The sequence below is a fragment of the Pseudoliparis swirei genome, chromosome 17 (assembly GCF_029220125.1).
Source record: "Pseudoliparis swirei isolate HS2019 ecotype Mariana Trench chromosome 17, NWPU_hadal_v1, whole genome shotgun sequence".
In the NCBI taxonomy this organism is placed as follows: domain Eukaryota; kingdom Metazoa; phylum Chordata; class Actinopteri; order Perciformes; family Liparidae; genus Pseudoliparis; species Pseudoliparis swirei.
The window spans coordinates 6325618-6342270 of NC_079404.1; the positions used below are offsets into that span (position 1 = coordinate 6325618).

At 42.7% G+C, this 16653-nt stretch overlaps 1 protein-coding gene across 2 annotated transcripts in view; it reads left to right on the top strand.

The window, feature by feature from the left end:
- Positions 1–16604, top strand: part of xpo1b (exportin 1 (CRM1 homolog, yeast) b) — a 27090-nt gene extending 10486 nt beyond the window's left edge. For both annotated transcript variants that reach the window (XM_056436122.1, XM_056436123.1), the window contains exons 6-25: positions 2029–2073; positions 2412–2593; positions 3318–3366; positions 3485–3604; positions 4774–4902; positions 4993–5151; positions 5274–5471; positions 6956–7094; positions 7213–7394; positions 7990–8146; positions 8247–8410; positions 8619–8753; positions 8843–9026; positions 10366–10472; positions 11408–11602; positions 11949–12117; positions 12306–12440; positions 13080–13239; positions 13327–13423; positions 15192–16604. In XM_056436122.1, the coding sequence (XP_056292097.1) occupies positions 2029–2073; positions 2412–2593; positions 3318–3366; positions 3485–3604; positions 4774–4902; positions 4993–5151; positions 5274–5471; positions 6956–7094; positions 7213–7394; positions 7990–8146; positions 8247–8410; positions 8619–8753; positions 8843–9026; positions 10366–10472; positions 11408–11602; positions 11949–12117; positions 12306–12440; positions 13080–13239; positions 13327–13423; positions 15192–15338 (2853 nt within the window). In that variant the 3' untranslated portion in view covers positions 15339–16604. The remainder of the gene's footprint in view (positions 1–2028; positions 2074–2411; positions 2594–3317; positions 3367–3484; positions 3605–4773; positions 4903–4992; positions 5152–5273; positions 5472–6955; positions 7095–7212; positions 7395–7989; positions 8147–8246; positions 8411–8618; positions 8754–8842; positions 9027–10365; positions 10473–11407; positions 11603–11948; positions 12118–12305; positions 12441–13079; positions 13240–13326; positions 13424–15191) is intronic.
- Positions 16605–16653: the final 49 nt, after the last annotated feature.

The window sequence follows — 16653 nt, forward strand, 5'->3', positions numbered from 1 at the left end:
TAACACCAGTCCACACCTTCATCAGCGACATCGTCGCCTTTGTCAGAACAACATGATCATTCTCAAGCTGCTCAGCGAGGAGGTCTTGATTTCTCGAGATGACCCAGGTCAAGGCCCTGGTAGCTCAAAAGTGGTCATGGTGGAACGTGTTGAAGAGTTCTTTTGATAGCACTGGTGGAAAAAGCTTCAGTTCAATGTGTCTCAGCGTACAACCGAAATATGATAATTCATAGAGTTTTGCCAGATTTGAAATATAATCTCAGGCTGTTGGCACTTGAAAATATCGCGGCAGGCAATTAATCCAACGACATATTGCTGTGATCTGTAACAGACTTGCAGACACTGCCTTTGCTGTGGAGTAGATCTTTGCCTCTTTGACACTTTCTTGTCCACTACATTCAGTCAATGCCCGAATTGCAAGCGGTTGTGCTCTCTATTGTGCACAGACACTATGAATCATTTAACTGGTCCACGTGGCTGCAATGTGACAACTGTGATATAGACTGAGGCAGCAATTGATGATTATTTTAACTATCTATTATTTTGGCAATTAATTGTTTAAATGTATGTACAAAAGATATTTAGTTTAATATATAATAAAATAGAGAAAAGCAGGATATCTCCACATTTGAGAGGTTGAAGCAGCATTTCCTGCTTTCCAAAAAATTAATATGTCAGATTTAGCTCAGCAGATGACCAAATCCAATCCCATTGTAGCGTTTCTACATAAAAAATTAGTGAAGTTAAATTAAATGCAGGAAGATGTCATCATAAAAAGTTTCACACTATGTTCCATGATGTAACTTCTTTTTCTTCAGCATGTGCAATGAATTCTCCCAGATATTAATCCCCATCTCTATTCCTCTATCTTTGAAACCAAACTGATCAGCACATTGGTGTATAAGGTGCGTAGATGCATGCATCATGAGCCACGATGTGTTTTGTCTGCAAAACGAACCCATCGAATTGTTAACCCTTGTGTTGCCTTAGGGTCAATTTGACCCGAATCAATATTACACCCTCGTGTCACCTTAGGATTAATTTGACGCCATTCAATGTTAGTGTATGATTTGTCGACATCTTATTTTGATAAACGGATGTTGTTTCACGTGGTTCTTTCCGCTAACTTTGCAAAACCGGATGTTGTCACTTAAATCCTTCCGCTAACGTTATCAAAACCCTCGCGCGCTCCAGATCGAATGCGTTTACCGTCAACATCAGTCTCTAGGGGCTCAGACATGTGAGAGTCGGCTGAGTTGACCCAGAGATTCAACTCGGGGGACGGGGACGCCGTTCGGTGGTGAGGATCCCCTCTGACCTCTCACTCTGCGGCCCTCCGCTGCGGTGCGCCTCTTTTCACACATTAGCCCCCCGCTCTCACACACAGGCCAGCCTTCTTCTTCTTCGGTTTTCGTCTCCTTTCTTCTTCTTCTGGAGTTAATGTCGGTTAGCAAACCAGTCATTCAGGCATTACCGCTAACTATAGTGGGCTGAAGTGTAGAACAAGTTTGTAAACAACAATATTTAATAACAAAAAAGAAATCTGCTAATTTACTGGTCGCGCATGCGCGAGTTGATGAAAAATTTACTCGCACTGTGTCTAATTTTAGGCGCAAAATGCGACCATTTGGTCGCAGTCTGGAGCCCTGCAATTGGTCCTAGGTTATTTATTATTGAAGCCACCAAGCTGACCAGTTTCTGTCTAAATGGTCCGTTATCCAACACAGCACATCATTTGCTGCAGCGTAATAGACATTCTTATAATATATTATTATTAAAAGCTAATAACAAAACATAAGATTATGGATCTACTTTGGTCCTTTTAAAACATGAAGTGTTTAACTTTTCATGACGTTGTGGTCCCTCTGCAGTAACACCATCCTTAATTGTTTCAGTGTTTAATTTGTGACCTTTAACCCTTTGTTTTGTTCATACATGACATTTGTAATGCTGGGCTGAGATGACAGAAGGCTTGTGTTATGAAACTGTATGACTAACATTCACGTCATTATTTATTTGTACTTTTAGAAAGAAAAGGTGTACATCGGGAAGCTGAACATGATCCTTGTTCAGGTAAGCCTTCAAAACTAACTACAAGCTTCCCCCCCCTAAAAAAATACAAATAAATCAATATTTTCTCTACAACCATTATTGTAAATCATCATCGTGAAATGCGTGAGTATCATAACTGATTAATGGAAACAATTCCAGTTGCTTTTTTGTTGAGGGAACCAGTGTGACGCTAACTTGTTTTCCCGTCAGCACTATTATTTACCTGTACTCACTTAGTTATTACATCTCGGCATAACGTGGTATTTGATGAAAAAACATGGTGTTATTCTCCAAAATGCCCAGCCCTGCGTTGATCAACATAACACCAGTCCATGTCTGTTCCCATGTGTCCCCTGTAGATCCTAAAGCAGGAGTGGCCCAAGCACTGGCCCACCTTCATCAGCGACATCGTCGGGGCAAGTCGCACCAGCGAGAGCCTTTGTCAGAACAACATGATCATTCTCAAGCTGCTCAGCGAGGAGGTCTTCGATTTCTCGAGTGGCCAGATGACCCAGGTCAAGGCCAAGCACCTTAAGGACAGGTCAGCATGCTTCACAGACCCCTGGAAGCTCAATTGTGTTCATGGTGGAACGTGTTGAAGAGTTCTTTTGATAGCACTGGTGGAAAAAGCTTCAGTTCAATGTGTCTCAGCGTACAACCGAAATATGATAATTCATAGAGTTTTGCCAGATTTGAAATATAATCTCAGGCTGTTGGCACTTGAAAATATCGCGGCAGGCAATTAATCCAACGACATATTGCTGTGATCTGTAACAGACTTGCAGACACTGCCTTTGCTGTGGAGTAGATCTTTGCCTCTTTGACACTTTCTTGTCCACTACATTCAGTCAATGCCCGAATTGCAAGCGGTTGTGCTCTCTATTGTGCACAGACACTATGAATCATTTAACTGGTCCATGTGGCTGCAATGTGACAACTGTGATATAGACTGAGGCAGCAATTGATGATTATTTTAACTATCACTGTGGCAATTAATTGTTTAAATGTATGTACAAAACCCAAAGATATTTAGTTTAATATATAATACAATAGAGAAAAGCAGGATATCTCCACATTTGAGAGGTTGAAGCAGCATTTCCTGCCTTCCAAAAATTAATATGTCAGATTTAGCTCAGCAGATGACCAAATCCAATCCCATTGTAGCGTTTCTACATAAAAAATTAGTGAAGTTAAATTAAATGCAGGAAGATGTCGTCATAAAAAGTTTCACACTATGTTCCATGATGTAACTTCTTTTTCTTCAGCATGTGCAATGAATTCTCCCAGATATTCCAGCTCTGCCAGTTTGTCATGGTATGTAAATCCCCATCTCTATTTTTTTTTGACATCGTTGTTTTCCAACCATTGATCGCCGCTTGCGCAACAGGGTTTGTCCTTCAGCTGTTTGTCGTCTCATTTGGTCGCACCGTAGGAAAGCTCCCAGAACGCCCCCCTTGTCCACGCCACTCTGGAGACCCTCCTACGTTTTCTCAACTGGATTCCTCTGGGGTACATCTTTGAAACCAAACTGATCAGCACATTGGTGTATAAGGTGCGTACACAGATGCATGCATCGCGGTATTGGTGGATGAGCCACGATGTGTTTTGTCTGCGAAACGAACCCATCGAATTGTTAAGCAAGCTTTAAAAACACAACAAACTAGAATGGGAACTCTGTAGAGCGCATACCTTCGCATATCACAAGATTGGGCATTGAATTATGAACATGTTGGCATTAGTTGCATGCCAATTGAATAAAAATTGACCGCGCTATGGTAAAAAGATTTTGACCTTTTCATGACCTTGACCTTTGACCCGATCAATCCCAAAATCTAATCAAATGGTCCCCGGATAATAACCAATCATCCCACCAAATTTCATGCGATTCGGTTTACAACTTTTTTTGTTACGCGAATAACACGCATACAAATAAATAAATAAATACACGGCGATCAAAACATTACCTTCCGCATTTTCAATGCGAAGGTAATAATTACTAGTTACACACACACACAAACACATACACACACGGTCTGAACGTGAAACTAAATGTTTGTTAACGACGTCGAGAGCAGTGCTTCTTAACCTGGGTTCGATCGAACCCCAGGGGTTCGGCGGCGTCAAGACACACACAGGACACCCCGGTTCACACAAGTAATGTCTGGCCACTTTTGTCGGTCGTCAAAAAATTGTCTGCCAACATTTTGGCAACACACCAGTTTTCTTCGCTGTGTAATGCTGCGTTCACACCAAACCGTTGCGAAGTCAATGTGCAGACGTGAATGGAACGAATACATTGAAGCGAAAAAATCAGTGTTGAGACGCTCTGCTGTTGCTGAGTCTAACTGGCTGCTGCTACTCTAGTAGCGCTGGAAGCGGCAGTCATTCAGACACACAAAAGACACATTGATTTGCAGTAAATATTCATTGAGTTATGTTTTTGTGTGAAATTCATGTTTTGTTGGTTTTGGTCTTTGAACACAGTGATTTTGTGTAGAACTGATGCATGGTTCATTTTGTGCACTAATAAAATATACCTATGTTTTGAAGAAATCACATTTTATTTTTCCAATTACGAAGGGTTCGGCTAATGCACTGATGAAGCTCGCAGTGTTCATTACCTCCAATAAGGTTAAGAACCACTGGTCTAATGGCTTTTAAGGAAGCATCGAATAGTTTCTGTTCAGTTCTCAATTAAACATCCGCTTCAACTGTTTTCAGTTCTTGAACGTGCCCATGTTTCGCAATGTGACACTGAAGTGTCTCACCGAGATCGCCGGCGTGAGCGTCAGCCAGTACGAGGAGCAGTTCGTCACGCTCTTCACCCTGACCATGTGTCAACTCAAGCAGGTGGGTTAGGCTTTGATTAGTCAATTCCCGTTCGTCGTCGTCGTTGTACGGATACTAACCAAGATCTCCATGTTCCCCGCACCTGCACAGATGTTACCCCTGAACACCAACATCCGCCTGGCCTACGCCAACGGGAAGGACGACGAGCAGAACTTCATCCAGAACCTCAGTCTGTTCCTCTGCACTTTCCTCAAAGAGCACGGGCAGCTCATCGAGAAGCGGCTTAACCTCAGAGAAACATTAATGGAGGTACGAGAGGATGCCGTCAGTCAGCGATGTGGCGGGAAGGAAGGAAACGAATGTGTCCGTCCATCAAAAAAAGGGAGTCCCATTTTGACAATGTTCTCATTTTGCCTTGCTCCTTCCCTCAGGCGCTTCACTACATGCTGCTGGTTTCCGAGGTGGAGGAGACAGAGATCTTCAAAATTTGTCTGGAGTATTGGAACCACTTGGCTGCTGAGCTCTACAGAGAAAGTCCCTTCTCTACGTCCACGTCCCCACTGCTCTCCGGCAACCAGCACTTCGATGTTCCACCACGCAGACAGCTCTACCTGCCCGTACTCTCCAAGGTAACACACACACACACACGCACAAACACAGAAGGGTTTCAATGGAGCCTTAGGGCTCGATCACACCAGACGCGCCTCTCAAAAACGTGTAGCCCGCAAAACCATTGATTCCCTATGGTACGGCGCGACTTTCAGACGCGCCTTTTAAATGCCACGCGGCGCGGGTTTCTTGCGTTTTTCAGGCGCGCTTAAAAGTTGAAATATTCTCAACTTTAAGCGCGAGGCGCGGAGGCGCACAGCTCATCAATGTCACACTCGGCCAATGCAACCAATCGAATCAAGCAGGAGGCTTTCCTTCCTGTTTTCCCGAGGAGAACCTCATATTATATATTATATTAGCGGTATTTAATTGCGAAGATCTTTATAATTCTGAATCTAAACACGACTCAAACTGACTCCTGCTCGGTCAGAAGTGCAACTGAAAGCCTCGCCATCGAGACACAACTCATGGAATACATGGTGGTATTCGCCGTACTCTTTCCTTTCTTTTTTAAAATATCTTGAACCTAAAATTAACGGTTGGTTGCGCACGTAGGTCCGTTCCACAGGCGCACCGCGCTTTTTTGCCCGGCAGGTTTTTGACAAGGCGTCTTTGGTGCGGCTGCGTTTTTTAGAGTCGCGTCTGGTGTGATTGTGCCCTTAGCTTGTAGTTGGCACTGGTCAAGCAACAGGTGCCCGTCTAACTGCTGCCAAAAAATCTGCCAGTTACAACGATACTGAAAATCAGCAACCAGTAGCAAAAATAGCAACCAACTTTTTTCTCTGACAAATATTTTCCATTCCATCACAGTGTTTAGTACTGTATATATATATATATATATTAGAGCTGACCAATATACTGATATTGTTATATAAGATCAGTTAGAATTTTGGATAGTGGAAAGTGTTATACCAAGTGGTATAAATTCTCTTTTCACTATTTTTTTAACTTTCCAGCCTTTTATAGTTGTTCTATAGAGTGCTGCAGTAAGGAGTCCTAAAACCCGGACGTGAGGCAGCAGTTTTATACTTCGGTTTCCCTCATATTCAAGTTATTTAAATGGGTTTTGGGTAAATGCCTGGAATTAAGTCTGGTCAACACAATTAGATTTTTAACATTTTGTTCTAAGACATAAATTAGGCCAGTAAAGACCCCTCTAGGGTTGGGAACCAGTGTAATGCTAACTTCCTGATTAACAAACAAAAATACGTCACGAGTGTAACAGTATTATTTGCCTTTAACTACTTTGTCATTACATCCACATTACTAATGGATATTTATACAAATTCTCATTGTGTAAATATATTTATGTAAGCCCCAATGGTCAACCAAACAATATCTGTCTTTAGTCCAAAAATCCCTTAGCCCTGGAGTATAAAACCATCAGCCTCACTGTATATGATCCTTTCTCATTCATGCCCACTGATGCGTGTGAGCGCGCGAGAGCAGTGAGGCTGTTCTCCGATGTGTGCATATGCTGACAGGTGTTTATCTCTTGCGACAGGTGCGTCTGCTCATGGTGAGTCGGATGGCCAAGCCAGAGGAGGTGCTAGTGGTGGAGAATGACCAGGGAGAGGTGGTCAGGGAGTTCATGAAGGACACCGATTCCATAAACCTCTACAAGAACATGAGGGAAACCCTCGGTACGAGTTTGACTCCACTGTCAGAGATCAATAAGAGATTTGCGTTTGGCTTTAAGTCTACCATACATTGTACACACACTTACAGCACAAATCTCCTTTGTCCTCCGCCACCCTGCAGTATACCTGACTCACCTGGACTACGCAGACACGGAACGAATAATGACGGAAAAGCTTCACAACCAGGTTAACGGCGTCGAGTGGTCCTGGAAGAACCTCAACACGTTGTGCTGGGCCATCGGCTCCATCAGCGGGGCCATGCACGAGGAGGATGAGAAGAGGTTCCTGGTCACTGTCATCAAGGTATTCAAAAAAGAAGAAGAACTTGTTGTATAAAGAGGACCAACGTGCAATTTGTTGCACAAGTTACGCTCGTAAAAAAGATAACTGGGCATCAGCTTTTAGTTGCCGAAGCGGAAAATATGATTTTTAGTCACCTGGTACTTTGAGTAATTAAGATGAAGAAAATGGGACATGCATACATGTCATGTGCATACGGTACCTGATTTGCATGATACATTTTCCATTTAACTAAAAAAAGCCTGGGAGACCTTGCCTTCAACCAACGGCCACGGATGAATTGCCAGTTCCTTAAAATGGTTGCCACTGGCAATGTGGGCAACCCTTACGGTTGAGCCACATTTCTTTCATTAAAATTCCTGAATTGGATATTGCTGAAAAGTGATCATTTAAATTATAAGTCAACATTCTGCTCTGTTTCAATAATGGATTGCCGTTCATTATTCCTTTCCTGGTCAGGTCTTTTGATTTTCGATGCCACTTTTCACAGCATTTTATAGAACACTAAATATGAATCTCCCGCCTTCCCAGGTTTTGTGTCTTATAATGGAAAAAATGTGTGTGTGTGTGTGTGTGTGTGTGTGTGTGTGTCTGTCAGGATCTGCTGGGTCTGTGCGAGCAGAAGAGAGGGAAGGACAACAAGGCCATCATAGCCTCCAACATCATGTACATTGTTGGCCAGTATCCACGCTTTCTCAGAGCCCACTGGAAGTTCCTCAAAACCGTCGTTAACAAACTCTTTGAGTTCATGCACGGTGAGAGGCGTGTAATGCATTTGGTTTTGACTTGTTGGACCTATACATATCATATTTTCTCAATTTCGATGCATCGCGTCTTAATATTGTCCTTCATCAGAAACCCACGACGGTGTTCAGGACATGGCCTGTGACACGTTCATCAAGATTGCCCAGAAGTGCCGCCGCCACTTCATCCAAGTGCAGGTGGGCGAGGTGATGCCCTTCATCGACGAGATCCTCAACAACATCAACACCATCATCTGTGACCTCCAACCTCAGCAGGTCAGCTCATACATTTCCATCATCACACTTGTGCAGATTGAGAGAGAGATATATATACACACACACGTATATGTATCTATATGTATATGTGTGTGTGTATATATATATATGTGTATATATGTATGTATATATATATATATTTATAAATAGATTGGCGCAATTCAGTTTTTTTAATGATTTCTCTAATTTGTCCTGTGTGTGTGTCCAGGTTCACACGTTCTATGAGGCGGTAGGTTATATGATTGGTGCCCAGACAGACCAGACTGTTCAAGAGCACCTTATAGAAAAATACATGCTGCTGCCCAACCAAGTGTGGGACAGCATCATCCAACAGGCTACCAAAGTAAGAGACTGATATGCTACCACGGACCAATTTACTAGTCTATATGTCTGCGTGTGTTAATCCTTTACCGCTGTGCCCCCCCCCCCCAGAACGTGGACATCTTGAAGGATCCGGAGACGGTGAAACAGCTGGGCAGCATCCTGAAGACCAACGTCAGAGCCTGCAAGGCCGTTGGACACCCCTTTGTCATCCAGCTGGGGCGGATTTACCTTGACATGTTGAACGTCTACAAATGCCTCAGCGAGAACATCTCTGCTGCCATTCAGACAAATGGTAAGGGAGGTGTGTGTTTGTCACCAATGCCAATAACACGTCTGCAGGCTCATCTTGTTTTGGATCCTTTGTTGTGTGTTCTTACAGTGTTGTCTCATGTAGCCGACATGAACAATCTGGTTTATTAACAAAGTTGGAATAGAATAAATGAAAGAAGAATATAAGAAAGGAATTGTCACAGACTACAAAGCTACTAAACTCTCTCTTTTCAGTTTCAAACGTGCTCAATTAAATACGCTATTACGCAAACGTGTAATAAATGTCTCATATCCCTTTATATGCAGATTATAATCTGATCATAAGAATATGCAGTCAATAGTTTATGAAACACCGTATTCACATGATCTGTGTTTGTCGATCCTTTGTTCTCGTGAACGGCTTTAAATGTTGCCGCCGGAATTATCTCCTTTCATTTCAAAAAGGAAGGTCCAGTGGTTCCTATGCTAAAGGAGATAATTCAGGAATCATTGAAGCTCTTTGAATTTAGAGATTTTGAACAATAAATGCTTTCTTTAATGTGTCTTAAGTTATTTATGTAGCATTTTAGTATTTTGGCATTCAGTGGTGGCATTTTGGTTTGTAGGTCGAAAATGCTGCAACCTCTTTTTCTTCTTCTTTTCTCTCTTTGCATGCGCTTGTTTTGGTGACTCATCTCTGAGTCTTCATTTGCTTAAATGGGAGTAGAGTCGCCGTAAGAGGTCTGTTGGCGATGATCAAGGATCTCTGCGCTTTGCATCGGTCGTCGATTCAGAGCCGAGTGGAAACGGCGATCTGCAAAGAAGGAGCTTCTGTTGTGGAAAATAAATTTGAGAAACAAGTTGGCGATAGAGTAACAAGATACAAGTTTAATAGAGAGACGATCTAGTGAATTATATACTAATGACTAATCTAAAAAATATTTACATTGATGCAAAGATTCTTCAAAACTTGTATTTATTTTTATTGTGAAATTGATTCTTATCTTTACATATTTCATCTGTTCTGTCATGAGTACTTACACACGGAACATAAAAATGCACACAAAAAGTTGCATTATTCCTAACTTTTGTGTGTGTGGTGGGTGGGCCTTAATATTGCCATGAATCAGTCTTGCTCAATGGTTTCTAACATTGCCAACAACAGCCTCCATGTTGTCATGGATTGGCACACACAACCACAGATACAGTGCCTTGGTAGCTATCATCACCAGAACACCGTGACACACAAACCTGCTCCTGCGGACCCTGCACTGCTCCACCAGAGTCGGCGATTATCTGAGCGCCACAAAGCATTTGCAGACCTGTGCCTCCCCCTTCCTCATGTAAACCCTTTCAATACGTGTCTCCTCTTTGCATTGCAGGTGAGATGGTGACAAAGCAGCCTCTGATCCGGAGTATGAGAACGGTGAAACGCGAGACACTAAAACTGATCTCGGGCTGGGTCAGCCGATCAAACGACCCACAGATGGTGAGAGCTCACCTCCGCAGTGTGGAGGCTATTTTGATAAGCAAGTCACAAAAAGAAATCCAAATGTTATAAACATACACTACCGTTCAAAAGTTTGGGGTCATCCAGACAATTTTGTGTCTTCCATGAAAACTCACTTTTATTTATCAAATGAATTGAAAATTGAAGAGAAAATATAGTCAAGACATTGACAAGGTTAGAAATAATGATTAATATTTGAAGTATTAATTTTGTCCTTCAAACTTCAAGCTCAAAGGAAGGCCAGTTGTATAGCTTATATCACCAGCATAACTGTTTTCAGCTGTGCTAACATAATTGCACAAGGGTTTTCTAATCACATTAGTCTTCTAAGGCGATTAGCAAACACAATGTACCATTAGAACACTGGAGTGATCGTTGATGGAAATGGGCCTCTATACACCTCTAGAGATATTTCATTACAAACCAGACGTTTCCACCTAGAATAGTCATTTACCACATTAACAATGTAGTGTGTATTTTTGATTAATGTTATCTTTATTGAAAAAACAGTGCTTTTCTTTGAAAAATAAAGACATTTCTAAGTAACCCCAAACTTTTGAACGGTAGTGTACTTTAATGGAAAAGTTAACGTCTTCGAGAGTTGCTTTACACTGCAATCAAGGTTGATTGTGGGTTAACAGTGAAACTAATCTAATTGGTATTTTTGGATCAAAGGCAAATATTCCCTTTCCTTGTGGCAGACTTGGACATTTGTGCACTGGATCACAATTAGCATTGGTCATGCTTTTTGCAATATACCTGTCAAAAGTGAGATCATAAACTCATGTTTACTGTGAAGTAGGGTAGTTTTATCACAATCACGAATGCTGACTCATTCCCGGGTTCACGGTCTCATTCCTGCAGCCCTCTATATTTCCGTTGTTGCCCTCCTGATCTCTCCTGTTGTTTCTCAGGTCGGGGAGAACTTTGTCCCGCCGCTGCTGGACGCTGTCCTCATCGACTATCAACGCAACGTCCCTGCTGCCCGCGAGCCGGAGGTCCTCAGCACCATGGCGACCATAGTCAACAAACTGGGGGGACACATCACCAGCGAGATACCCCAGATCTTTGATGCCGTCTTCGAGTGCACCCTAAACATGATCAACAAGGTGAGGCCTAGGGATCAACTGTTTGACTGAAATTTATGTTTTTTAAAGTATTTTTGTTTCTGATAATCTGCTAGTTTGTTTATGCTCATTTTGCCGCCAACATTAAAAAGCTTGTGAAATAAAATCAATTTTGAATTGGATAATAATTTTAAATAAAATTCTTATATAATTCTATGTTGAAAACCAACTGGTATTCAAGGATTAACATTCTTGAAGTGAATAAATAGTTAATTCAACATCAAGATCATTGTTGTTTGAACAAATCTAACCATGCAAGTGTGAAAGAAATATTAAGATGTAATTTTAGTGCAGTTATTTAATGTAATTTAATGTTTATTTCTGCTAGAACTTTGAGGAGTTCCCAGAGCACAGGACACACTTCTTCTACTTATTGCAAGCAGTGAACTCTCACTGCTTCCCCGCATTCCTCGCCATCCCCCCTGCCCAGTTCAAACTGGTGCTGGACTCCATCATCTGGGCCTTCAAACACACCATGAGGAATGTGGCTGATACTGGTAGGGACACACACACTGACACACTGACACAGGAAGTGCACTGGGATTCACCGCGTGAATAATGATCAGAATCACCCCCCACCACCACCACACACTTTGCAATAATGTACATGTATTATGCTCCTCTTCTGAGGACAAAATGTGGGGAGGTTCAAGCCGAGGTTGTACTTGTGTTTCTCCGTGTCCAGGTCTGCAGATTCTGTACACGCTGCTGCAGAATGTGGCCCAGGAGGAAGCAGCCACGCAGAGTTTCTACCAGACATACTTTTGCGATATACTACAACACATCTTCTCTGTGGTCACCGACACATCGCATACTGCTGGTGAGTTTTTACACACACACACACGAGCTGTGGAGACCCCCCAATGCTCCGATATCTACCTCTTTTAGGGATTTAACTTTATTGAGAGAATCCCATTGAGATTTTGATTTAAAAGACTGCAGCGTAAAACAATTCCTCACATGCACGTCTTAAAAACATAACCGACAGAAACAAAAGTTCAAAAACAACAAAGACATTTCACATGAAGGAATAATTATAATTGTGTCTGCATTTGCAGCCTACTCCGAGATATAAACATCCGCAAAGAACAGACAAACGGTGGCAATTCATGTAAAAGTGCTCCACACGGAAAAGTTTACCAGCGTTCCATTCTGCGGTTGAGGAGGACAAACCAAACTAATGTGATGTACTCTGCATGAAAAATGGGAATCTTTCATGCATCGATAAAATATCACCATAATCAATCGCTGACAAGAGACGTGGCTTGAATATTTTATTTCCGTGCAGCAAAAGAAAAAGTTTGTTTAGAAACTATTGTGTCGATAGTAGAAGCATAACTTCATGTATTTGATGTTAAAATGATAGATTGTCTTCCAGGGGAAACACTTCATTGTTGTCTTTTGTAAGTTGAGAGACACATTTACAAGCTGTGTGTGTGTGTGTCCGTCCATCCTGCAGGCCTGACGATGCATGCGTCCATCCTGGCTTACATGTTCAACCTGGTGGAGGAGGGGAAGATCACCACGGTGCTGAATCCCTCCAACTCCACCAACAACCAGGCCTTCATCCAGGAGTACGTGGCCAACCTGCTAAAGACCGCTTTCCCTCACCTCCAAGAGTGAGTACACTAACTCGCACACACGATATCTGCTGTCGTGAAACATTTTCTTATTTTTTTATTAACATCACTGTGTGAATGTGTCAGTGCTCAGGTGAACGTGTTTGTGACCGGGCTGTTCAGCTTAAACCAGGATATTCCTGCCTTCAAGGAGCACCTTCGGGACTTCCTCGTCCAGATAAAGGTGAGCGGCACGTCAACGCGTGCAAGTCATACGACTTCCGCTGCACTCGATCTGACCTCATGAATGAATCCCCCGTGAAGACGAAAATAAAATAGCAGGTCATATTACATTTAAGAATTTAAATAATAAAGAAAAAAGAAGTGTATACAGTGTAAGTGACAGTGGTGCAAAGTTTATTAATTCTATTTGAGGAGGATCTGGCCAAAGGTGATTTATTGTAGTCTTCCTGCAGTGGGCAGGAATGTTCTCCTGTATCAGGAATGTTCTCCTGTATCTGTCGTTGTGAAGCGCAGCTGAAGCAGTCTGTTTGGAGACGTGCTCCGCTGTCCCTACTGTCGGTGGTGGAGAGGGTGGTCCGGGTTATCCAATATGAACAATAGTTTCTTCAGTGTCCTCCGCTCCACCTCCTGATCCTGATAGTCCTGTTTGCAGCTCATGATGGAGCCGGTTCCGATGCTGCTCCCCCAGCAGACTGCGGAGAAATTCAATTCAGTTTCTTTGTATAGCCCATTCTCACAAATTACAAATTTGCCTCAGAGTGCTTTACAATCTGTACACATAGACATCCCTGCCCCAAAACCTCACATCGGATCAGGAAAAACTCCCAAATAACCCTTCAGGGGGAAAAATGGAAGAAACCTTCAGGAGAGCAACAGAGGAGGATCCCTCTCCAGGATGGACAGATGCAATAGATGTCATGTGTACAGAAGGAATCATTACACACTAATTAAAACACAGTAACAACACAATCAATGAATATGACAGAGTGTATGAATAGTTGGTAGTAGGCATGAACCACGATCCAGACCTCCATGATCCATCAGGCAGATGGAGGTAGAGAGGAGGAGTGGGCGGAGCATCAACTGGGCCATGGCATAGTTGGTGGTAGGCATGGACCACGATCCAGACCTCCATGAGTACAGAGCACTGGTCCAACAGACTGGTAGAACATCTCCAAGTTTCCTCAAGAAAGAGTCTCCTCATCCCCTTCCTGTACAGAGCGTTGATGTTCCACCTCAGTCCGTTGTCGATGGAGACACCCAGGAACGTGTTCTCCTGCACCGTCTCCACATTCTCTCCTCGAACTCTCAGGGGTTGTGGAGCCGTCGTCTTCCTCCTGAAGTCCACCAGCATCTCTCTGGTCTTGTCCACATTCAGAAGCAGACGATTTCTACCGGCCCACTCCACAAAGTCATCCACTACTGCCCTGTACTCCAATTCCTGTCCATCCTAAAAACACCCGACCACTACAGAGTCATCAGAGAACTTCGAGCAGATGGCATGACCCCGAAGTCACGGATATACATACATACCTGGACACCACTGGAAGTCAGTGGTGTCCAGGGGGAACAGGAAGGGAGACGGAACAGTTCCCTGTGGGGCAAAAGAGTCGGTTAGTTAATCGTTTGAGGAGAGGTGCACCGATAGTCCGATACTGACTCAATAGCTCGATTGGGTTTTGGTGTTATCTAATACCATTATTTTTTATTGATGACAAGTCGGTGAATTAATTTTTATTCGTACTAATTTGCTACATTTAGTTTTTTAGCCTCATTTCCCAGCAATGTCTAACCGGATCAAATTAAGACATTTTAGTCAGACGTGGCTGTAAACTGTATTATTTAAACTAAAAGAGAATAATCAGTTAATTGTGGCGTGAGTTTATTCTGAAAGTTGCATTAGATCCGCCTCCAAGATCATCGGCTGGAGAGGGTTGGAAGTGTCGTCTAGCTTTCTCACGGCGTGTTCTCTGCTGCTGCCGTTTCAGGAGTTTGCCGGCGAGGACACCTCCGACCTGTTTCTGGAGGAGAGGGAGGCGTCGCTTCGACAGGCCCAGGAAGAGAAACACAAGATCCAGATGTCCGTCCCGGGCATCCTCAACCCGCACGAGATCCCCGAGGAGATGTGTGACTGAGCACCAGCTCTGGCAGACTGTACAGTAGTCCAAACAAACAAATCCACCCGAACCACAGCAAACACAACGAAACCCAAGAGAGGCACTTGAGTGTGGCAAGAGGCTGCCCCCCCCCCCCCCCCCCACACACAGAGCGGGTCGTCCCACCGGACGTTTGTTGACCAAAACAATGCCAACAACGTGTAAATGATTACCGCGTCGCCCTGTGGCCCTTTTTACATAACCTGCGTTTTATATGGAGACTGTTTTTTTTATTTGATGTAATAACTTTCCAGAACTGTTAATCGAAGCTTACATTTTGTTGGTCTTTGGTCCATCCCAAGACCCGCATGATGATATTGTTACGATTAGACGACATAACCATCTTGTTTTTGTTCTGTTCACTCCAAGTCCCATGTTATCAATTATTTTATTTTTTCTTCACCCAAACTCTTCCCTTTATCCCATGTGTATGTATATACATGTGTGTGTGTGTGTGTATATATATATATACACACACTCTCACACACACATACATACCCGCAGTCTGAGCAGGTTTCTATACCCGTGGTATGATGGACAGGAAGTGGTCTTTCAGCGGTGGACGCACTGCTCGTAGGGTGCCCCACGGCATTGTGGGAGAATGTGAATCTAACAGATTAATGAATGAAGGCGGTGTTTTTTCTTTTTAGGGAAAGCAAAACCGAATATGTGCATATCATCCCAATTGTATAGCATCTTTAATACCATGGGAACATTTTTGTTCTTCTTTTTTCTATTGTTTCTTTTTTGTTGTGGGTGTGTGCGCCTGTGTGCTGTCGCCTCGTCGACATCAGCGTTTTGTTTTCCTCTAAGAGGATTGTTGCTCATTTGTGAGCCTTCATCAACGGGATGTTTTAAGGAAGCGGCGGAGGTATTTATGGGTTCTTAGTTGGTTGCATCTTTCTAACAACTCCTGTTTAACTCAGATGGCTTTTGAGATTTTTTGAGTTGTACTAATTTAGATGGTTTACTACGTGGTAGTGCTTCAAGACGCTACTTTTAGAGCAAAATGAAAAACGATAAAACTGGGTTTACATTTAATTTAGTATTTTTGCTTTTTTTCCCAGTTATAACTTGTTTAAGTTCAGTCCGAATAAGAGGAAATTAATTGCCAATGAGTTTAATTAGGAAAAGAATGTATAAATCCAAATAAGCACCCAATCTAATGGCAAATTCCCCTTCTCAAGGCGTTACATTTGTTGTGAACTTTTTGAACTTATTAAAGCTGAGAATTTTATAACCCTGCCTTTGCTCAGATTTTGTTATTTTTATAGAACGTTATTTAGCATTCTAC